This window comes from Macadamia integrifolia, chromosome 4 (assembly GCF_013358625.1).
Source record: "Macadamia integrifolia cultivar HAES 741 chromosome 4, SCU_Mint_v3, whole genome shotgun sequence".
In the NCBI taxonomy this organism is placed as follows: Eukaryota; Viridiplantae; Streptophyta; class Magnoliopsida; order Proteales; family Proteaceae; genus Macadamia; species Macadamia integrifolia.
Window position 1 is genome coordinate 18,420,119 of NC_056560.1, and position 24,534 is coordinate 18,444,652.

Consider the following 24,534-nt stretch of genomic DNA (forward strand, 5'->3'; position numbering starts at 1 on the left):
ACCTATCTGTAATTTGTACACAAAATTTGGGCCCTAATGATTTATCATGCAGTGGATATTAGATTCGATCACCTAACATCCTATGGTCAAATGGACCATTAGAATGGTTCTCTTAATGATTTATTAATCATTACTAGAAAATAATTATTTATTTTAAACCAAGAAAGTAGAGAAGGTGGAACCCATCTCAATTATATAAGAAATAAGATTTTATGTTATTGTATATTGTAGATTTGTAGTCAGTTTTCTTAATGTACAAGTAACTATTCATGCCTTTACTTTGCATTTTTTTAAGGGAAAAGCTCATTTGAATGGACCAGCTTTATAAACTTATAAAAGCAGCTCATCTCCATTGTGATGTGAGATTTGATAATAGGGCAATTTTCACTGTTGGATAGATTGTAAATAGTTTTGACTAGCCACGTGTCAAATTTGAAAGTCTAACCTTTTATAGATTTGCATCTCATGTATGTCAATGTTCATCTATTAACCTATGCATTGTAATCTTGAAGGGGAAAATTAACAGTACGATACTAATGTGTAGATTCCTATGCACAGTCTCTCACATCTCATCAGTGGACCTCACATGTTCTTTCTTCATTAAAAATCCATCTTTATTGGACAATTCATAATTTTCCCCCTTCATTGGTGCAAAATTGCAACAGGAAACCCTGAAATTTTCAGATTTGTTAGACAATTTATTTAGGCTGAACTTTTACATATGACAAATATTTGAGCTACCTTAATAAGCTTTAGATAAGCTGTTTAAGAAAACTTTTACAATTAGACATGTTGATCAACTTGTTGTAGTCGGGAGTTTCTTTTTCTTTCTTTTATTTTTTGGAAAAGTGTAATGGGAGTTTAGGGTTGGGAAGTTATATATATATATATATATATATAAGAGATGGGAGAGGGTTTCCTAAAATGTGGCATGATCTCTACGTTGGCAAAGAGCCAATGGGACAATACGCGAAAGCATCAACAGTGACAGGATTTCTACTTTTCATGAGGGATGGGGTGGTCATTTCGCCTTCCCCGATGTCTAGGCATAGGGACCACACTCTTTCAGGCTGTTTTTTTTATAACAATATAAAAGAGAGATGCTGTCCGTGCAGTTGGAGCAGGAGAGTTTCCTTAACACGGCGTTTTCCTTATAGAACAACTTTTGAAGATGTCAATTCGTGAGGATTCTTATCTGCACTAGCCAAGTTTTCTACCATCACAACAATGGGGATATGGGAACAGTTTAAATAATAAGGGTTCAATATGGTTATATGAATGAGAGAGAGAGAGAGAGAGAGAGAGATTATAAAATTAGAAAAAGATATACCTAGTGCACGAGTGTCATTGCTGGTCTAAGGATGAGGTGAGTCATTATATCTACAATTTATTATTATTACTATTATTAAAAATAAAAGTAAAATTTCATTAAAAACATAAATTGGTAACATCAATGTTTTCAAGTGAGGAGTGGGGATGGAGGGGATAATAAGAGGTATGGTTTTGACTAATATGGACTCCCTCGAGGTATTGACTGAGTAAACCTCAGTTTTGTGAAAAAATGACATCCAGTTTTTGACATTGTGCAAAATGATGTAAGGATTGGGCTTAACATACACATGCATATCCATTTGAGGAATTGTGTTTGAATTGAAGAGAAACAAGATAAGAGAGTTAAATGAGAGATTGACGAAAAACTCTATTCGCAGTTCTAAGGGGCCCGCAACCCAGATTTCTTTTATAAAATCACAAGAGAGGAAAAGCATGCATGCCAAATAATTTCACAATTCAATTGACAAAAACCACAGTTTAGGTGAATGTTTCCATTTTCCTACAATAATATCTGTAATCTTAACCTCTCTTTGCAGAAAGGCTATTTCTTTATAGATAAAAATGGATTGTTTTCCCCACTGTAATGAAACAAGATCTTTTCTAACACGCATTTGGGAGCTCCTTGGGATACGTGCCCAGTGGTACCAACTATTGGATACATGCTAGAAGTGCTGGCATGGATCCGCATCTAATATAATGACGCCAGAGTGTGTTTTTCCTTCACCCCACATTAGAGGAAACTTTCTCCATTAATATATGGGAAAAAATTGTACACACATCAGGTTTGTACAATTCTATCATAATCTCTTTCTTTCTCACACTTGATTTCTTATAAAATATTGACCCCTTAACCCTACAATGTCCCCTCGCTGTAGTTGATTAATATGTGCGTAGAGATTCCATCCCATGCTTTTGGTATGTCAATCACCTTCCCCAAATGAAATGGTGGAAAGTTTGAAAGATACTTCAAAGGAAAATGCCGAAGCTTATCGGGACAAAGACTTTCCGTGGATGGCTTTTAAAAGGGACACGTGTATATATAACAATCAAGGAATCTTTTTTTATCCGGTTTGGTCCAACCGGTCTATCACCTCACCCCTAACCCACTCAAACCCTTTGCGTTGACGGGTTGATCTGATGCATTAATTGACCGGCGATTGGCACGATTGCTACCGGTAGTATTCCTGTGGCCCCCACCACAGAGTGGGAGAGATAGTGGAAAAATAAAAACAAAACAAAATGAAAAAAGAAAGATCGGAAGAAGGAAAGAGTAGAGAGAGAGAGAGAGAAAATAAATGAAACGAAAAACGCGTTTTCCCAAAGAACTGTTTTTATCTTTTCTTCACATTTTTTCATCTCTCTCTCTCTGAGGAATTTAGGGTTTGGAGAAAAACAAAGCTAAGCTAAGTCGTCTTCGTCTTCGTCTTCGTCTTCTCTGCGATTTGGAGCTTCTTCAAAGAAGTTGGTTGAGGAACACAGAGAAGAGGAGAGGAGAGGAGAAGAGGAGATTTGGGTTGGTTTTCTATATTTGGGAGTTTTTAGGGTTTTAAGGGGTTGGGGGCTTTTGTTGCTTCTGCTCTTACCGATAATGCTTAGCTTGACTTCGATGAGATGTTGTCGGCGTCGTGAAACCCTAATTCCCTTTCTCTTGTTCGAGCTCTTCTTTCTGTTCTGGCTTTTCTCTTTTGGTTCAGCTGATGACTTTGCTTCGGATAAATCGGCGCTACTTCAGTTCAAGAGCGCTGTTTCCGATCTTTCAGGGTTTCTCTCCGGGTGGAATTCTGGTGTTTCTGCTGATCACTGCTCTTGGACCGGTGTCGTTTGCGATTCCAAGTCATCTAGGGTTTTGGCTCTCAATATAACCGGTGGTGATGCCGGCAGTGGAGGTAATTCGGAAGCTCTGTCTTGTTATTCAAATTTTTCTCGACTTCCTTTTTATGGGTTTGGGATTAGGAGGACTTGTTCGGGTGGTGGTAGTGGGAGACTGGTTGGTAAGCTTTCACCATCGATTGGGAACCTCACTCAACTTCGTATCTTGTCTTTGCCATTCAACGATTTCAGTGGTGAAATTCCGGTTGAAATCTGGGGTCTTCGTAACTTAGAAGTGCTTGATCTTGAGGGGAATTCGCTCTCTGGAACTTTGCCCCCTCAGATTGGGGGTCTAGGAAGGTTGCGTGTCCTCAATCTGGGTTTCAACAAGATCTCCGGGGAGATTCCTGCCTCGCTTTCCAGCTGTAGTGGTTTACAGGTTTTGAATCTAGCTGGTAACGAAGTTAATGGCACGATCTCGAGATTCATTGGTTTATCCGAGTTAAGGGGCCTTTACTTGTCAAATAATCATCTGGGTGGGTCTATTCCTGAGGAGATAGGTAGTAACTGTCAAAATCTCAAACATCTCGAGCTTTCAGGGAATTTCTTGGTTGGTGGCATTCCACGGAGTTTGGGGAATTGTTCTGGGCTGAAGTCTCTGCTTTTGTTCTCTAATATGTTGGAAGACGTTATTCCTCCCGAATTTGGTCGGCTTCAGATGTTGGAAGTGTTGGATGTGTCAAGAAACAGCCTCAGTGGTCCTATACCTTCTGAGCTTGGAGGTTGCTATGAACTGACAGTCCTTGTTCTCAAGAATCTGTATGATCCACTGTCTGCTGTGGCGGATCCAAAAGAGGGCTCCTTGATTGGTAATGATGATTACAACTATTTCCAAGGTGTCATTCCTGCGGAAATTGCCACCCTTCCAAAGCTCAGGATATTTTGGGCACCAAGAGCAACTCTTGAGGATAAGATTCCAGTCGACTGGGGTGCTTGTGCTAGTTTGGAAATGGTTAACTTGGCTCAAAATCTCTTCACTGAAGAAATCCCACTAGCATTTGGACGCTGCAAGAATCTCCATTTTCTTGACTTGAGCTCTAACTTACTGACTGGGCAGCTGGATGAGAATCTCCAGGTTCCTTGTATGGATGTTTTTGATGCAAGTGGGAATCTCTTGACGGGTTCCATTCCTACCTTTATTGATGGTAGAATTTGTCCCGGTATACCCTCCTCGAATCCTTATTTTGGCCAGACTTACAGCCCATCCATCGCATATTCGTCATTTTTCACACGCGAAACACGCTCTAGAATCCCTGTTACATCTCTTGGAGCCAGTGGCAGTAGTCTTGTGATTTTCCACAATTTTAGTGGGAATAATTTCACTGGTTTCCTTCCATCTTTGCCAATTTCACCTGGAAGATTAGGGAATCAGACTCTTTATGCATTTCTTGCTGGCGGAAACAAGCTCAGTGGGTCATTTCCTGGGAATTTATTTGAGAAGTGTGATGGTTTGGGTGCAATGATTGTCAACGTTAGTAACAACAGACTTTCTGGTGAGATTCCAGTGGAGATTGGTACAATGTGCAGATCACTTCGGCTCTTGGATGCTTCATGGAACATGATTACAGGATCCATACCAGATTCTTTTGGGGATCTGGATTCTCTGGTCATTCTTGATTTGAGTTGGAACAAACTACAGGGTAAGATTCCAGTAGGTCTTGGTCACTTAAAGAGCCTAAATTATTTATCTTTGGCTGGGAACAACCTAACTGGCAGCATTCCCTCCGGCTTTGGAGAGTTACGCTCCCTAGAAATGTTGGAGCTTTCTTCAAATTCTCTTTCTGGTGAAATACCGAAAGATCTCGTGAAGTTGAGGAAACTGAGAGTTCTCCTGCTCAATAACAATAAATTCTCAGGCCAGATTCCTTCTGGTTTGGCTAATGTGAGGACAATTTATCAGTTCAATGTGTCATTCAATAATTTGTCTGGGCCGCTCCCGATGAATGTCAATCTGATGAAGTGCAACAGTGTTATTGGGAATCCTTATCTGCAGTCTTGTCGTTTGTATTCTCCATCTGTACCACCTGCGGATCTGCAGGGGATAAATGGGAATGCACAAAATTATGCAGCTTCTCCATCTGGAAGCACAACCCAGGAAAGTGGGAATGGTGGTGGATTTAATTCTATTGAGATTGCATCAATAACATCTGCATCAGCCATTGTTTCCGTTCTTCTTGCTCTTGTTGTCCTCTTTCTTTACACAAGAAAATGTGTGCCAAAGTCCAGAGTTCCGGGTTCTGGAAGAAAGGAGGTCACAATTTTTAATGATATTGGGGTCCCACTCACATTTGAGACTGTTGTGCGCGCAACAGGCAGTTTCAATGCAAGCAACTGCATTGGGAATGGAGGTTTTGGCGCTACCTACAAGGCTGAGATATCTCCTGGAGTTCTAGTTGCGATAAAGAGGCTCTCGGTTGGACGATTCCAAGGTGTTCAACAGTTTCATGCTGAGATCAAGACCCTCGGGAGGATGCGGCATCAAAATCTTGTGACCCTAATAGGTTACCATGCCAGTGAGACAGAGATGTTTCTTATATACAATTACTTGCCTGGGGGGAATTTGGAAAAATTCATCCAGGAAAGGTCTAAGAGGGCTGTAGATTGGAGGATACTTCACAAGATTGCTTTGGATGTAGCCAGGGCACTTGCATATCTGCACGATCAATGTGTTCCGAGAGTCCTTCACCGTGACGTCAAGCCAAGCAATATATTGTTGGACAACGAGTACAATGCTTATTTGTCGGATTTTGGATTAGCAAGGCTCCTGGGGACCTCTGAAACTCATGCAACTACTGGTGTGGCAGGAACTTTTGGGTATGTGGCTCCGGAGTATGCGATGACTTGCCGTGTTTCAGACAAGGCAGATGTGTACAGCTATGGTGTTGTGCTACTGGAGTTGCTATCAGATAAGAAAGCATTGGATCCCTCATTTTCTCCATATGGTAATGGTTTCAATATCGTTGCCTGGGCCTGTATGTTGCTGAGACAGGGTAGGGCAAAGGAGTTCTTCACTGAAGGGCTATGGGATGTAGGCCCTCATGATAATTTGATAGAAACGCTACACTTGGCCGTCATGTGTACAGTCGACTCCCTCTCAATCAGGCCTACGATGAAGCAGGTTGTGCAACGGTTGAAGCAACTTCAACCTCCTCCATGTTAGCTGATAGCTCTCTGATGAAGTCACTATTTGATTTAACTTATTAAGATGTTCAGTTCAACTTGTACAAGGTATCTGAAGTTTGTGCTCTGATGCACATCCCCCTTTTTGGGGGCATCCCTCATATTGGGTTCTGAGTTGTAGTTATCCTGCTTGTAATATATTTCCGCAGCCATTTTTGGATGTCTCTTTCCAATTTACAGGGTGGGAGGGGACTCACTGAGATGAATCTGCAGAAGAATGTGGATGTCTGTCTTCTGATTTTGGGTAAAATTTTCGGGATACATGTATTTCAGTTTCTTTTGGCAGTTGAATAACAGTAGAAACAGAGGTATCATCCAAGGATTTTTGTTGACTTTTCTATTTTTTTGGGTTAACTGTTAGTCTGATTCTGTAACTGTTTGTGACATTTTCTTTTGGTATTTGTAACTATTTTTGGAGGAAATTGATCTATTTAACTTCACCATTTTCTGTGGTGGATGGTGCTGGTAGGCACACGTAAAATGTAATTTTCAGTTATCAGAATATATATATATATATATATTTTATTTTTTTATTTTTTTTTTTTTTAATTTTATGAAAATGAAATACAATATATGTTATTGTTCTGTGCTCCTAATTACAGGTTGTTCTAGTTCTTCATTTGGAAAAGTAGCTTTTTGGGTTTGACATTTGAGGAGGCTCACAGGACCCTAACACTAGATTGGGAGTTGGAACCCAGTAGTTCTTCCCTTCGGTTCCATAGGCAATACTTTAGTTTTTGATTTGATACTTCTTTCAGCATCAAAACTGTGCACTATATTCTTTATTAAATGCAAGCTTTATGCCTGGCGTATCACAATGGATACCTATTTTGAGGTATATTAGTGGGATGATGTGGCCAATTAGAACTTTTGGGATAAATATAGAGGCAATTACTGTCACTCTGCTCTGCTTAACCTATATTTACTTGAAGTCTCTTACTCTTTTTAACTTTTTTCCCGATTCACCTGGTAAATACAGTTTACACCACTGGTATTTGAAAACCGTCAAATTACCCTTGTACCTTCCCCTCTTCTCCGGTATTTTCCTTCCTACAGTCCATGGCTTCTCCTATGATGCCAGAGCGATTCTTTGGACCTTTGAGAACCCAGTCCAAGAATTTGGATCCAAGTTTAATGGTTGTCTAGTATATTATCTAGTTTTTATTTTGAGAAATCATTCTAATCATTTAATTGTTTTCTTTGGTAGCCTGGTAAAAGATCGATACGCACGAGAAAGTAGTTTCTTATTTTATTTTAATTTCTTATATTATGTTAGTTTTATATTTAGAATTTGTTTTGAGTAGTGCTAATTTCTTATCTATTATATAATTATGAAAGGGTTTTGACAATAGAAAATTGAGTTTGGTTTGAGTGTCTGCCTGTATGGCTTGACAGTAGATGATGTTGTAACAGTAATCTCTTTGCTGTGATATGCCCTTGGGTTCTGTTAAAAAAAAAAAAAAAAAAATCCCATCCCTTTGTCTTGTTTAGATTTGGTTGGCAAAAAAAAAAGGGAGAAGAAGCAAAAGAAGAGAGAGGGGGATAAATAGAACATAGAACTCATACTTGGTTTTAATCTCTCCATCTAATACCTGCTTTATCTTGGTTCTGTTGTTGCAGTGATCTTGGTTTGGTTTTTGTCAGAGTTATTGATTCTCGCCCCATTTCTCCCATCTTAGGAAGACCATCCTCTCATCACGTCTTGAGTTTCCACCCTTCACATAGAAAAAGGGCATACTCAGTGCACAAGGTTCTGGACTGTGGGATCTAATTATAGTCATAATGTACGCAACTTTACCCCCAATTTGCAGAGAGGCTTGTTTCCACTCTTCACGTGAATCACGATAAACCTCCCTGTTCAGAATTTTAAGTATTTTTTTCTTCACAATTGTCCTCTTCTATTCTTTATTTCCTTACATAGCCCCCACTTGATTTGATTAATTCCCTTCATCTCCATATTTGCCACACCATCTCATATTTATTACTATTTGCCATTAACTATTTCTTATTCTAAGTTGCCCCTCCGAGCTATAGGTAACTTGACCCCTTTTTTTCTTTTGTTTAGAGTAGAATTCCTCATATTTATGGGTTTGTCAATACCTCCTTGATTTTGAGTATCCACCCGTAGTGATTCCAAATACAACCCGAAGTTGATCAATATGATTTATTTCTTTTTATTAAAGATGATATATGTACTATCCATGCAAAATTTTGTAATCTCCATATAAGTTATCGGGTATAGGCCCCTTTGGAGATTCTATTAGTTATCTTTGACCTGCATGAGTTAGCATTGAGTCAATCCAAGTCAATGTATATCTTATTTCTCAATCAAGTCAATTTACATCCTTGTTTCCATATTTGTGTATACTCTATAGGTAAGGTAGAACAGATTGTGATTAGGATAAAATAATTCTAGGAGTTAATTATAGAGCTAATTGCTCTCTTGTTCTTGTATAAATTCCTCCAATCTTAATGAAAGAATATCAAAATCATTCCATTCAAACGTAGTCTTAACATATTCATTGGCTCTCAGCATCTTGAATGCCTTTTCCTCTTTTTTCTTCATCTCAAGACTTTATCAGTCTCCCTCCTTCTTTTATTTCTTTTCTGTTGCTTAAGGAGCTTGGCCTTTCCATGCAGTACCTTCAAAGGAATATGACACTTTGTGACATTTTTTCACTAGGGTTAAACCCCCTAATCTCACAAATAAGACTGTAATAGGAGGAAACACAATGAGCCTCACAGAAGCATATGCTCTCTCGCCCACCTTCACACAAGCTCTCTACTTATAGCATGAGAACTCTAATCTGCAAAAGGGACCACATGCCAAATGACAAGATCATATTAAGTTGGCCAATTAGGGTTTCCTTATATGAGTCAGCCTCAATATATTGAGAAATAACAAAGATATTTAAGTAGATTCTGTGTGGTTACACAAAGTTGTAATCATGCTAACTTTTGATAATGACATAATGATACATCACTTTTAAATATTTTTTAAATCTTTTATTATTGACGACTTAATTAACTTCTGAAAACAAGATAAAAGGGTAATTAAAAGAAGGTACCAAATACTACAAAAGTGTCATTTAGATAGTACCACCATGTAAACTGACAACATTGTAAGATATAAAAACTTTTCTAATACCATTTTTAATGGGAGACAGGAGAGAAGCCAAGAGGGTGAGCCTGCAAAGAATAACAGAATCATAGGTACCTGTCTCCCTTCCCTACTGCCCTTATATATTAAACAACAGATTACAATAATTAAGGAATGTTACTCCTTGTCAAGCAAGAAACCAGAAAATAGAAACCTGCTCTAATTAGGAATGAAGAGATCGTCGTGGTACATTTATCTTAATAAACAAAGAAAAACCCAAACATTTACCATCATAATTTTCCATATGCTGAAACCATCACTGCAATCTTATGCAACAGATCAGATTCAGTGGTTTCATTCTTAGAGAGGGGAGATGTCCATTCTTGAAAATTATGGAGGCTCCCTGTGAAGTCTGTGAAGAGTCCATCAACGCCAATTTCGTTTAACCAGTAATCATATTCAACATATGGATCTTGATGAAAGTTGAAGTGCAAGAAAATGTTTTCATTCCGGTAGGTATATGGGTGCACCTGAAATAACATCACCATTACAACTTAGCAACCAAGCTCTAAATTATGCTAGTAAAGAGAATTTTCACACTTGCCAAAGAAGGATAATATAGAAGTGAGGGAAAAGACACAGAGAATGGAACCAGTAATCAAAATTTCATATATGCATCAGTAATAGCTAGAAATTAGATCCTCCAAGAACAGATTTATATCTTACAAACAACCTCATTTAATTAATGGCATATTTACCAGCAATGAAGAGCAGGACCTTTTAAGGCCATTATTTTGTATGGCAAAGATCCATCTCTACTGGGTTAGGTTTAGTTTTTGGCCATCCAAGGGGTGGGACCTAACATTCGGGTCCGGTATGCCATCACTTGCAAAGGAAGTATGAATCTGCTACCTCCTCCCGTCCCCTAATCTTCTTCTTCTCCTTTTTTTTATTTTTTATTTATTTATTTGTTTTAAATTTCCCAAATAGCATAGAATACAATCTGATGTACTGAAGAAGAAAAATTTTAAAGTAAAAAATGGTTCAGAACAGTAATGAATGAAGAAATAATTTCATAATGAATGAAGAAATAATTTCATATATCTCTTATTTTTTTTTTTCGATAGTTGTGAGAAAAAAGTATGTCGCTAAGGTAAATCAAGTAGGCAAGATGTAGTTTAAAAATGACGAACTTTCAAACCACTTTACTTGCATATTGCAGCACAATCATCATGAGCAGCATTAATTATCATCATCAAAATATTTTTAAGGGAACAAATTTTGATGGAAACCAACACACCTGTAGGCCATGCGCATGTGCTCTAGCAACTAAATCAGTAGGTGTCATCAAATAGTTGTTTGTCACTGGGACAATTGTATCCTTCCAGGGTCCAATTCCAACGACATACTTCTTTATGAATTGAAAGTACTTATCCGAAGTGATCTCCCAATATGACTGCAAAAACAATGGCAATTCAAGAATTAGGTTCTCACTAGAAAAAGGGATTGGAAGGAATGAGCCAGCCAGAAGAAAATGCAAAACGAAAACATGAACAAGATAAAACAAACCTAAACAGAGAAAATTTATGATTAGCTATCATAATATCTGAAGCCATCACTCAGGTTACAAGACCCTTGAGGTCCAAAGCAACCAGTCACCATATATGATGAGGTGCCCAGACCCCAAACCTGATGAATTTGCCCGCTAAATATTAGAAATTTCAATTTCTCATTTCTGCCCTTATATTTTTCTTTAGTCACACTTTATACCCTTCTATATTTCTGTAATCTGCCTTGACACCTTGGCAGTACTTTGGCCTTCGCACCCATTTGAGGACCATATATTGTATCCAAGGCCAAACTATGTTGGTTGTATGATATACTGTTTGGTCAATAATTGCTTGAGGTTTTTTTCCTACTTAAATCAAATCTACTGTACCGAGCCCAAAAGAGAAAACAATTACCATGAAATAACATTCCTTGGAAGGACATGGCAACTGGAAGAGGACAGGCAAAAGTGGCTTGTTTAGCCCAAAAGGAGGACTCAAAGTTGATCCGGCTCAAATAATTCCGCATTCAAATTGTAATCAAGGACACATAGGACAGTTTTCCATGCTTTCCCACTGTTGTGAAAGAATAGAAGTAGAAAGGAGTTACAATCATCTGACAGAAACAAATTTTACCATGGGAGATGGCATGTGTCGGCCTCATTATGTCTGGGTTGTGGCATTGTCCCAGAACCCAGAAATTTTCTGAAACTTGAACTGGTGTGTATATATAGGGCCCACATATTCAGAGTAGGAGAGAAAATACTAAAAAACCCATGTGAGAGGCTATATGAAACAATTATGTATCTATTGGCTATATGATCTAAACATAGTTCCCCAATTGCTCTTTTATCCTTCTTAAAAAATTCCTACTTCCACAGGTACAGTTTCCACATACACTGTTTCAACTTTCAACAAGCTATTTATGTGGCATGTTTGGGTTACTTTTAAGCAAGTTTTACATCCAGATCTGAGTCCTGAAATCTGATAAATTGTGCATTACATTCACCAAAATAGAGCTTCAGATATCATAATTTAATACTATAATATATCAGGAGGTCAGCAAGAGGAAATTCAGTAACCTGGTTAGTGTCCTGTGTTGGTATGGTCACATCATCAATTAAGAAGATTTTGGGCAAGTCCGTAAGATTTGAAGCATATATTAATGAAGTGGGAGCAAAGGACTGGATAAATGCTGGTTGTTTGAACCAATCTTTTGACATGTATGAACCTTTGTATCCATACTTCTTGAGAGTTTCCACAAACTTGTCCTCAAACCTCTTGCCATCTGCCCATTTTACCTGTTAAAAATAGCAGCAATGTTGCCTAAAAACTCCATTTCCAATGACAACAATTATGATAAGAAATTTAGCTTCCATTACAAAATTGGAGGCGTTGGACTGGAATATGTAGCTTGTCATGGTTCTCATTACAAGTTTCCAGTCAGAAATCCCATTCAAGAAATATATATAACATCAACTTATGATACAACCCATTCTAGACTAATGTCTTTACAGGAACTACTTACATGCTGGTTTATTAAAACGGGATTTTTAATCTCAGGATAGATACCAACAACTCTTTTTGCATCCAACGCAATTGAAATGTACTCTTCAAACGTAATAATTGAGAACTTTCCTGCATTTTAGTTGGAATGAGTAAGAAGTATAACATTGATGCAAGCATGTATTTTTTGGATTCAAGGCACTTGTGAAAGAAACTTGATCCTAAGCATTTCATCACATGTTTTATCAAAAATAACCACAGCACCTTCACTGCATTATGAATATAGGAACTCAGAACAAATTGCCCCAGATCAAAAAAAACTTTACATGCAAATACAGTGAGAGGTTTTCATCAAGATCAAGACAACATATTTAATTCATTGAAATATCCAGTAATAATGTTCTCTAATTCTGTTTATAGAGGACTATTTACAAGGATTAGACTTCTGGTTGATTTTTTCAATACAAACTCTTGTACAAGTTCACTAAAAGTTTAGTATGACCAGACAAAGACAGAGTGAAAGAGATCTATCCAAGTTGGAATGTTATTAAATGATTCAAACAGATATCTACTAGGGAAGCCTGTAATCCTGATGGACAAGGAAACCAGATATTTATCTCATCCCAGCTCCAGTCAAATCAATTCAACCAGTATCTTCCATATCATCTATGTTGAACCTTTAAACCAAAGGGTCTGCATGCTATGGATGCCAATGGAAGACTGATCAATAGCTATAAAATTGATAGAAAGTACAGAAAAGCCCACAAGGCATACCAGTCGGGCAAAGAACCAGAAGCAATAGTGGCTGTTAGGGTTATGTAATAAAGGGTACTATCTTTATATTCTAACTGTGTCATGGTCACTGAAGTCGAATGGTTGAGCCAGACCATCATGAATATAAGAGATCTTTACAAGTTTAAAGGTCTTCCCAGTTCAAAATAAAATACCCAGAGATTCAGAGGCAACTTGGAAAAATCAGAGATGCTGTAAGTGGTTGAGTTGAAAACCACTGTCCTCAGCATCACCACACATCTTGGTAGAAAAAACGCCACTGTAAAAGTCACAACATGTTCAGACCATAGGAGCCATAACAGTGGGAGCTTAGCAGACTTTTTTACCTTAGTTATTGGTTTCATTTCAGTTCCAGGCTACATGTTAAAAAGTAAAGTTCAATAGAATTTTTGTTAGGACCCAAACACAAAGTCCTTCATACTTGAGCCTCAAACTCTAGACCAGATGTATTTCTCATATATAAAAAACCTTTTTGTAAGAATATTTCACCATAATTTCTTCATGAGATACAGTACATACAAACATATATTCTTTATGTAAAAAACCAGGATCCGTAATGAGTAACTGTAATAGAAGAGAAAGAGAAGAGGGTAAGACTGCCAAGAAGAGGGCAGTCGCTTGTATTACCCAGTTCCCCCCCACGATCAATATATATAAGACAAGGAGTTACAACCTAATAAGCAAGAGAATAGAATAAGGAAACCTACTCTAATCAGGAAATAGAAATCTAACCTAACTAGGAAACAAGATAAAGAAAGTAATTAACTAAACCACGGTTGGGACAAACCCCGAACTCGTGACTCAATCTCAACACTTTATAACCAATATAAATATCTATTGTAAAGTTAGACCAAAAATCCAAACCCAAGACAGCTGAAAATGAAATTTCAGTCATTGAACCTAAAATGACAGCCAAAATGAAATTCACAACTAAGTCTTAGACCTAATTGACGAAGTCTCCTCTGGCATAAGTTCTTAGATGTGAAACATTTGGAAACTATATCATGTATCGTGCTCTTAAAAAATTTCTGAAAGTCGTAAAGACAATCTGTTGCTTGAAAACTATCAGAGCAAACCATAAACCGTTGTAATGTCTACCACATTTTAACCTGTTGAGAAAGAACTTTGTATTTATTTTTTCTTTTTTCTTTTTTTTGGGTGGAAAAAGAACACTGTATTTCAGCATTTGAAAATAATTGTTAACCAGGAGTGAGTTAAAGCAATTTAATTCCCCTTGTTTTATCCAGCTACCATTCAAATTTAAGCTATGATAGATATACTTCATTGCTAACATTTTCTTGATAATTAATTCAATTAGGGGGCGGACCTTAGCGCAACGGTAAGGTTGCTCCATTGCAACCCAGTGGTCATGGGATCAAGTCGGGAAACAGCCTCTCCATGAAGCAGGGGTAAGACTGTGTACACTATGACCCTCCTAGGACCCAGACCCTGAAGTGGCAGGCGCCTCATGAAGCCATTTTTTACAATTAATTCAAGTGTTGGGCTTGATACAACATAAAAAATTTATATCTTGGAATTAAAGATCAGAAAAACTTCAGCAAGCAAATAAAAAAAATTAGACTGGCAGGAATGTTTACACCAAAACGAAACTTACCATTGTATTGCTGATCCCGGAATGGGTACCTCTGCTTCACCCGTAATGATTTTAGTTCTTTCAGTGTGAAATCAACTGCACAATAATCACATATTATTCAGCTCATCCAATTCATTAGGCCTTTCTTGGTGTCTAATATTTTGCAGAAAAATTATATGGAATGGGCATAAAGAGCAAACAACAGTTGATAAAACCACCACAGAATGAAATTAAAAGGTACACTAGTATCATACACACAAATAGCCAGCTAACGCTTAAGACTTTGATTATGTCACCTAGACATTGGTTATGTAATTAAGTAAATCTCAACCAAATACAGCAAGATGTGTTCATAATTATATGGAAAAACCTTCAAATATATGACACAGATGAAGTTGAAAGTAGCATAATTACATACCAGTGAAGAATCCGGTTGTGTTCACTCCTTGCACGTTGTAGGTCCGTTTACGATTAGCAAACTCTGTATGGTTTGCAACGTCGGTTGTGTCATCAAGGGTTACATCATGAAAGCATATAAGGACACCATCTTTCGAAGCGAGGATATCTGTTTCTATGAAATCAGCCCCCTCTTCAATGGCTCTCTGCAACAACGAAGACTTTTTAGGTACTCTTACAGGAGTAGATGATATTACTAAAGGAGAAGCATTATAAACAGGTCCAGATAGAAATAGTTATACATTCAACATCTTATGTGGCACATTAGGTAACAAATGTGGAGAGAGAGAGAGAGAGAGAGAGAGAGAGAGAACCAAAGGAAAAAGTCTAAACATTCATTAACAATATTTAATTACTAAGGGGAATTACCGAACAAACCAAACTTCTGATGAATAATTGGTCCCTTAAGTTTTCCAATTGTAACATTCCAGTCATGGATCTAAGAAACCTGTGTCTTGTCACTGCAAAGTTGGATTCAAATTTATTGTATATCTAATAAGAGCACACTCGGTCATCGCTAGAGTTATTTCTACCCATTAAATATTTCCATGTAAGCAGTGCTGAAATCGTGGTTTTCACAATAATGACGGAAGATATTCACTCAATCAACCCTATGATACATAGATACAATATTTCAGAATAAACAAATAAAGAAACAAGCGAGAAAAAGAAAAGGTACATTTCCCAATACAGAAAAAATACCGAGTAAGCAGCAGCAGTTTCCTCAGGAATCTCCCCATTTGAACCACGATGTGCAATATTGTAGGGGCGGGACGTTTGCAACTGTTGTCTATCACCATCCACCATTTTGCTTGGAAGAGGATAGAATGGCCTTCCAAGACATCCCCCAATGAGTAATAGAAACAGAATAGGGACAAACACTGCAAAACGAAAGGGATACAATAATTTTTTCTTCACCCTGAAAAGCATATTGCTATGTCTCTTAACCAACATAACAACTACAACCAATTTCATGAAAAACATAAGAAAGGGGTTCTGAGAGCCATATTGTTAGGCACAATTCATCACTTCATAACTATAATTAGTCTTTCTTGAAATTGATCCAAGAAAGAAAAGGAGTAGATCGTGCACCGGGGTTTAACCTGATTTAATCAGTTCAGTTGAACTATAAACAGAATATTCATGCATGATGCAAGGGAAGGAAAGGACTTTTGGGTCCAAATTCTATGGGTATCGAGATAGTGTAGATTGTAAAAGGCCAATTTCATTCCCAAAAAGAAAAGGATTCTACGGTAGAGTCTTTACTAAATAAATAAATAAAAAAAATTAAAAAATTAAAACACTACAGATATGATCATTTATCACATATTCATACTGACCGTTAAAAATCCATTAACAAAATATTGAGAAGTCTTTTATTTCTTAGGCATCAATATTGAATGGATCCGAGCACTGCAATAGCATGAGTGCCATGTGAGTGCCATGTGAATCATGTCTCAACTCTCTGTTACTGATTATATGTAGATCTCTAAGGGACACCAGATTTCACCATATACAATGTGGAGATCATAAAAATCAGCATCTCTTATAAAATGAAATTAAATCCAGCTTCAAATCAAGATATAAAACCCAAGACAAGTATTTCTTTTTGTCCAGAATGAAGAAGCTAAATGTGGCAACCTAGAATACTTCAATGCTGTAATAAGACCCCACCGGATTCTGATTCATTACTATACCCTTAAAACGCATTAACCATTATCTCACCATAGCCAAAAATTTCAAAGCAGATAAAGCACATTTTGATGCCTAATAAATAATTCCATAAATACAAGTGTTCAAGTAGCGTTCGAAAACGGTGGAATTAACAGCTCAGAACTAAAATCTGAACAGTTTTCGATTATCAGCTATCTAATCATCGACCGCCCAATTTCTCTGAACTTATAAAAAAGCAAACAATTCCCAATCCGAGAGATGTAACGTACGAATGCATATAAAATCTAAATTGCATCAACAAAGAATAACAACAACAACAACAGCAGCAGCATAAATTGAATTAAAGAAACGCCGCCTCCTCCAATCATCAAAACCTACAAACCTAACATCCATCGATAGCGATAAAAAGAAAACCAACTCAAAGGAGAGGAAATCCTATCAACCAGAGAAGATGATTCAACACGAAATGCATGAATCATTGCCACCAGAGAAAATTGAATCAAACCAAGAAACCAAAAAAAAGATTCGAAGAATTGCTTACAGAGTGAAGGAGTCATCGTCTTCGCTTGTTTCGTTGACTACTCTCCCCCCCACCCCCCTCTCTCTCTCTCTCTCCCTCTGTTCCGGAGTGTCGCCGGGGTTGCCTCTATGTATAGTCGATAAGAGCTAGACCGTTACTTTCCATGGTTTTCGTATTACATTAGGAAACAAACAAATGATAAACAAATCCAATTAGTCTTCTGCAATCAGCGCCGTTGATTCCAGTGTGAATTGCCAAATCGTACGGTAGATGCCGCTGTATGACACACTGGAATATTCCGTCCCATGATATTCATATATATGCCTATTTGAATCCAAATCTTCTGTTGAAAATATAGGTAGTTAGATTCGGATATGTTTAGATCCTTATCGGATAAGTTGTAGAGTATCGGGTCTACATCTCTTTAACTTTTTCATTAAAACCATTGACGAGGATTAGTTGAGCTGCAAGTAAGTTCATTCGGACACCTGGATTAAAAAAAAAAAAAAAAAATTGACTTAAAACCATTGACCATGAGAAATAATTTGATAAAAATAGTGTGAAAATGTGATTTATACATTAAAAGTAGTTTTATTTTGTGATAAAAAAAATTATAAGCCTTTTATGAATTTTTATAAAATGAACCCACAACATTAGTGGCATTAGTGATCACTTTGTCATGCACGTTTTTATTAATTTATCGGGAGGGTTTTCTTCAGCCACATAGTCAAGGGAGAATTAGACATTCTCATAGTGTTGAGGGGCTAAGGAGAATAATAAGGAGATATTATGGATTTTGTACTATAAAAAGAAGACATTAATGATCATTGATTGATGTATGTTGATGTTAGATTTTTGTTACCAAAAAAGAAAAAATGTAGTATATTCAAATCGGTATTTATCTCTCTCCTCCTCTCATTGGAAAAGTGTTCTATATCTCTCTCATCACAACGTCACGATTGATTGAGTCCATACCCCTAGAAAAGCCAACAACATATCTAACGTCCTCCCTTTTTTTTTTTAAAGCACTCAACATTTTGACAAGTAATAAGCCACATGGGTATGCTATGCTCTGGTTTTACTCATTCCATTTGTGCAATATTCCTTTTGCTCATATATTCTTTCATTATCATATAATAGGACTCTACTCTAGAGTTTGGCTGTTTAACTACAACGATCAAAATAAGCGAGGATTTCTTGACAATAAGATTAGGAATGAGTTTCTTTAGCTATGGAATTGGAAGGGTATTTTGCAAAATATACTAAAATCCTATAAAGGTTTGTGGACCCTAGAATGAAGTAATGATCGTTCCAATTGATCGAGAAAAACTTTCTCCATAAGATTAAGGGGTTTTATTGAGAAAGAGAGAGAGAGCTAAAAAAATCTTTAGAATGGAGGGTTAATCGTTGGGACTTTTATTTGAATCGTCCCCACTTGCCCATATATAATATATATAGAGAAAGATTTCTATGCAAACGATATAAAAGAGCACACCAATGAGGAGGTGTGAGGAAATAATATCTTACATTGGAAGGTAGTAAAGTCATTTCATGTGATAAGCAAGAGATAGACATAGAAGTGCTAGTGTCCCCCCTACCCTAGTTAGCTAGCTAAGTCGGTGAGGGATATAGGATTTCTTGAATGGTAGGTTGCCCACTAACACGCCTCAGACCATCATTATATCACAACCCAATGCCATTTTCCATCCCTCTCACTTGAAAATTCATGTGAAAATTGTTTGCAACCGCTGCATCGGTGCAGTGAGCATCGAGTGGCTGGGAGCCACTTGGGACGTGTGGCAAAATGCTCTCAGTTGTCCAATGTTTACCGCAACTCACCATTCACCCTCCAGAGGATGTGGACTCCTAAAATTCCAGTGTTTTAAATAATTTTCTTCCCTTTAATATCCCTCATTTATGTGTCTACACGAATTATCGTAGTTATAAATTGTCTAGAGTCAATCTCTTCTTAAGGATTAGGCCATAAGATCTCAACTCAGCTGCTAATCCCATCACACAAATCAAAATTTAGATATTTAAATAAGCTCCATGAGAAAGAAAAAAAAAATGTATGGATGATTGGTACCAAGTTACCAACAGAAAATAGTGTCATATAAGCCAATTCCTAAATCGATCTATGATCATCCGAAGATTATTTTCAGGTCAAATTATATAAGAGATGGGAGATAGGTACACAACTCACATGCGACTAACTAGCAGGCGACACCAATTGGGTGTGGAACAAGACATCATTTAAGAGGGACAAAAGGATCATTTCAAAAGAGGAAGAGAGAGACACACAGCAGGAGCTAACTTGTATTATACTGTGTGTCCAGCCTTTTCTCATAGGAAATATAGTAACATTTTTTTAAGCCTCATTTTAAATACATGGTTGTAAGAAAACCTACTACCAATTTGCATCAAAATATAAGGGCATTAATTGAAATCAAAATTTAGACTTTTTTGGGTGGCGGTTGGGGAATGTGGAAGAACAAGCTAGAAGAGTGATACTATAATTATGATCATATCCTGAAGAACATTGAAATTGCTCTACCCCCCCCCTGGAAGGGGACAAAAAATGCTATGGTTTTCCCTTGTTCCAGAATCAAGATACCATCTTCACCATTATGAGTTTGGCTAAACTAAATCCCATTCCACGTTTCAGTCTCTTGAGGATCAGATATTTCCATCAACAAAATCAATGAACCCAACAACTTGGTGTAGTTCGTTACTCAGATTGCAAATTACCAAGCCATCTTAATCAAATCTCACTTGTTTTTCCTGAATTTTTGTTGCAAACTTTTCCTCAAATATGGGTCTCAGGGGATTCCCAGGTAGGGACATCTATCGCCTGTTCTTACTCCAGTCACAGTTAATAGCCACCATAGCACTGTTACTACCAGGAATCTTAAGATCATCCTCAAGATCAAGAAGTCCCGGTCTGACAGCCATGGGGATTGAAAGAGAAGGGGGGGGGGTTTGGCTCCTGCACTGAGCGCACCTGGAAGCATGGTGGGCATTACCAGCTTTCATGGGAAGCAGAGCAGGGGGGTCATTTCACCCCCTTCTGCGTCGGGCAGAACCCCCACAACAGACACAGTCCTTTTACCCATTTAAAAAATAATACAGAACTTCAAAATATAACCAAGCAGAATAATACAAGAGAGGAGAAGAGAACATCAATAGTATGGCACTCCACCAAATTCTTCTTTTTTGCTTCATCTAAATTCTCTGTACATAGAAACAAGACCGTTAGAATTGAGGAAGAACAACTAAAAAAGAGCTTCAGAGATGTACATGTGAAAATCTCTTCTTTGCACTTAAAACTACTTTGTTTCCAAGCAGAAGAGGCATCATGTACTCCATACAATCAAAGCACCCTTCCAGAAAAAGAGAAAAAAAACCCGAAAAATTAAGAAGGTTGCTTCTCATCCTCCCTTTCTTTCTAATTTCTTTTCTCATCTACTATTCTAGTCCATCCTTTTCTCTTCTTTTTTAATATTCTTACTTAAGGATGATACATGTCTCCACCATTACAAAAATGAGGGAGATGGATTGACAACTATATGTTTTAAAGGGTGTGCCACATCACTTCCACCGGCATGCTTGATGAACTCGGCTGGAGAAAGAAAGCTGCCATGGCACACACAGACTATCCTCACCTCCTCCCCCTTCCTGTACTTATATAAGAACCCTTCTATCCTCTTCCCATTGGGACCATCTCCTGTTGTAGAAACACAAGGCATCTCTTCCATCACATTCCTCCCCATCTCCAAAGTATTGAATCCATTCCTCACCATCTTAGATTTCTCTGATGTATCCATTTCTCCCCCAACAGACTTTCCTGCCATCTCAGTTGTTGCTTTGGGGCTGATTACTGTTTTCTGCTCAACCTGCTCCGACAGTGATTGGACACTGGCAGGGCTTCTTGCTTCAGTGCAACTGCTAAATCCTGTGAGGCATTCCTCAAATTACAAGAACAAAGAATTAACACAAAAAGTACTCCAACTTCTGCAACATAACTATAGCATACAATGGATGCACCTTATATTCAAATGTCTTCCACATGCTAAGGTCACTTCCAGGATAAACCACGAAGCATGCAACAAAACGTGTATCAAGATTTTATCACAAAGACCTTCTCCAAAGTTAAGTGATATCTATGTTTGGGTCCTTGACCCAAAGTGTCACTTTGTAGCTTGGCCACACTATACTATAAATTCATCAAGTCAGGAAATCCTTATTACTCTGTGAATCAATCACTGGATCTTAATGTGGATATCATATTCCAGAGCCCCTTCCACCAGGCAATTGGGCACTAGAGATTTCATTTGACCTTTTGAGGCATAGTTTTAATAGCTGACCAATGATGAAAACCAAGCAGGTACAATATGGAACACAAGTTTAAGTTTCCCAATTGTGTTTGGACTACTAGATATTAGTTAATTTGAAACATAGGTACAATAGTACCTCAAGTTGGCCTGAAATTCATTTAAGTCTACAGAAAGAACTCAACAAATCAACTAAAACAGTACTCAAACATTAGCTCTCAGAGTAACATCTCTGATGATTTGGCCAATTTAATCAAAACAAGAACTCAATAATCTAGTTTGTTCTGGTACTCTGTTTCTTTTATAGAGGGACTGTTTTCTAGTAAAGTGAAGGAATCAAATTTTAAAAAATGTATAGATGTTGTAACTTTTGTAGGAACAGAACATAAAGGAGTGTAGAGAATCACTGTGTTGAAACAAACAGAATAAAAATGGACAATATATAGAAAAATTAAACCCCCAAAACTAATGTAGTGTAGGTATGAGGGGGGAGAGAGGAAAAAACTAGAGCAAGAGAGTAGAAAAAACAAACATTCAATTAACCAACTAATCACTACGAAAATAAACTTAAGACACCCATACAAACAAATTAAGAGGAGAATAACACACAAAAGATGCAAATCTAAACACGACTAAGTTTTGGAACAAATTGACCCAAAATTTCCAATAAAATAAAGAAGAACAAATCCTCCATTCCTACCAAACCCAATTTCAAAAATCATGAAAATTTATTTTTGTTTTTAAAAAAGGAGGAGGAAAAAGTTATAAGGTGACCCTCCTAAGAGAAATAAATGTACTTAGAACACTAACACAGCAGTTCTCAAATTGAACCAACAAAGATCAACAAGAACATAGATTAGCAGTGGCAACAGATTCCAAAAGAAAAATGTAGTACCTTGAACCTGTCTGCTCTCGAACTCTGAAATCCCAGAAGAACTACTTCCCTGTGATCCTATCGATCCCTGTGACGTCGGCCCTGGATACCCTCTCAAAGCAGCAGCAGCTGAAGCTAAGATACTACCTTTCTCGTTGGCTGTGGCATCAAACCCATGAGGAAGAGCAGCACCTCTTGGAGATGCAGCCCAACTGGGAACCCCAAACTGTTGTCCCACCGTTGCAGACAATCTATTTGCAACCCTAAATTGCTGCTGTTCTTTGGCCAAAGCAGTAGCAGAAGCGCCCTCGACCTTCCCTTTAAAGTTCATGGCCTTAAGAGCAGTATCGTCTTCAATCCGCTTCTCTTCCTCCACACTTCCCTCCAAAGAGGCTCGATCTCTACCAGCCCTAAAATTCCTCTGTTTCTCTGATCTCTTCCTCTTTGCCTCCATCCTCCTCAGACACTGTAACTCCTTTCGTTTCCTCCGTTCATCTTCCGTTTCAGTAGGCAACGAACAGGTTCTGGGCAGAGGCGCTACGGGTTGTGGAGTGACGGCATCATCTTCCCTCGCCAAAAATGTTAACCCAGCAACCGAAGATGTTCGTACGAGTTGCCTCTTCTCCTTAGGGTCTACCCCAAAACAACCACCTAAAGAAAGCCCGAGATTCAGTTCGATTTCTTCAGTATCTTCTGTTGCAGAAGCAATTTCGATCGCCCTGTTACTCACAGACGTGAATCTCTTCAACAGATCTATTGGGTACCCAGTCATTGGCAAAGAGAAATGCTCGATTTCACTGGGCTTACCTCTCATTGCTTCACCCATGCTTATAGAAACGAAGAAAAATAAAAACTGTAAACACTTATTTTAATCCTTTCTCCACTTGAGTAGAGATTCTTTTATCAGATTCTGAAAAACCCAGATGCAGAATTTTTTTTATGAAGGGAAACTCCAGCACAAAATGCCATAACAACCAGAGAAAACCAGCACAAGGAAGCCATGATCATGACGAGAAACAAAAAATAAAACTACAATATCCCCACGTTGGGATACAGAAGGTTTTTATTAATAATTTTCTTCCTTCTGAAATGACTCTTCTTCAGTAAAACCCCTTTCTGCTAATTCCAACTTATATCCGTTGCGACCAGAGAAAAAAATCACCGGCGATGGAGGAGGAGAAGCCATGAGCCCATGAGAGAGAGAGAGAGAGAGAGAGAGAGAGAATTTAGAAAAGATGTGAGATCGGTGGGCGTGTGAAGAGAGAGAGAGAGAGAGAGAGAGAGAGAGAAGGGGGAGATTTAGCAATCGAGGGTTATGAAATGACGAAAACACCCTCACCTGAAAAGAAAGAAAATGGACCTCGAAGGAGCACGTGGCAGTCAGCAAATTCGCCACAGCGAAACGTGGGTCTGGGCGCCAGATTTAGCGGCGACGCCAAACAAGCGTCTCCACCTCTAACTTTAGGGGGGGCTAGTCTAATTGGGTTGTCGTAGGGGACACGTGTCATACTAGGAATTTTGAGGAGATGAAATAAGGCACGTGTCGCTGAGAGACTGGGAGAAGTCTCGGCCTCGTAAAGCCGCGACGTCTTTTTCTCTCTTTCTCTCTCTAAAATATCATCATCATATAATAAATCTCTCCCTTTCTCTCTCTCTCTCTCCTCTTAGCTGTCTTCCAGAACTACGGACTCTTACCCTGAGAGATTGACACGTAGTGGACAACCTCGCCTCTCGAGTCGCAGTTTCCGTCCGCATCTCT

At 38.0% G+C, this 24,534-nt stretch overlaps 3 protein-coding genes across 4 annotated transcripts; 1 reads left to right on the plus strand and 2 right to left on the minus strand.

The window, feature by feature from the left end:
* Positions 1-2,602: 2,602 nt before the first annotated feature.
* On the plus strand, positions 2,603-6,821 carry LOC122076779 (LRR receptor-like serine/threonine-protein kinase RPK2). Its single transcript, XM_042642314.1, has one exon. The coding sequence runs from the start codon at positions 2,921-2,923 to the stop codon at positions 6,359-6,361; it is 3,441 nt and encodes a 1,146-aa protein (XP_042498248.1). The 5' UTR covers positions 2,603-2,920; the 3' UTR covers positions 6,362-6,821.
* Positions 6,822-9,580: 2,759 nt separating this feature from the next.
* On the minus strand, positions 9,581-17,748 carry LOC122076781 (glycerophosphodiester phosphodiesterase GDPD6). 2 transcript variants are annotated; one of them, XM_042642318.1, is made up of 8 exons: positions 17,592-17,748; positions 16,079-16,257; positions 15,339-15,522; positions 14,942-15,016; positions 12,557-12,666; positions 12,111-12,329; positions 10,782-10,937; positions 9,581-10,011 (listed from the first exon to the last, which is right to left on the minus strand). In XM_042642318.1, the coding sequence occupies exons 1-8, from the start codon at positions 17,605-17,607 to the stop codon at positions 9,772-9,774; spliced, it is 1,179 nt and encodes a 392-aa protein (XP_042498252.1). In that variant the 5' UTR covers positions 17,608-17,748; the 3' UTR covers positions 9,581-9,771. The 2 variants fall into 2 exon arrangements, with proteins under 2 accessions (XP_042498252.1, XP_042498251.1); XM_042642317.1 differs by lacking the exon at positions 17,592-17,748 and adding an exon at positions 17,433-17,569.
* Positions 17,749-20,756: 3,008 nt separating this feature from the next.
* LOC122075170 (ninja-family protein AFP3-like) lies at positions 20,757-24,026 on the minus strand. Its single transcript, XM_042640100.1, has 2 exons — positions 22,797-24,026; positions 20,757-21,522 (listed from the first exon to the last, which is right to left on the minus strand). Exons 1-2 carry the CDS (start codon positions 23,599-23,601, stop codon positions 21,104-21,106), a joined length of 1,224 nt encoding a protein of 407 aa, XP_042496034.1. The 5' UTR covers positions 23,602-24,026; the 3' UTR covers positions 20,757-21,103.
* Positions 24,027-24,534: the final 508 nt, after the last annotated feature.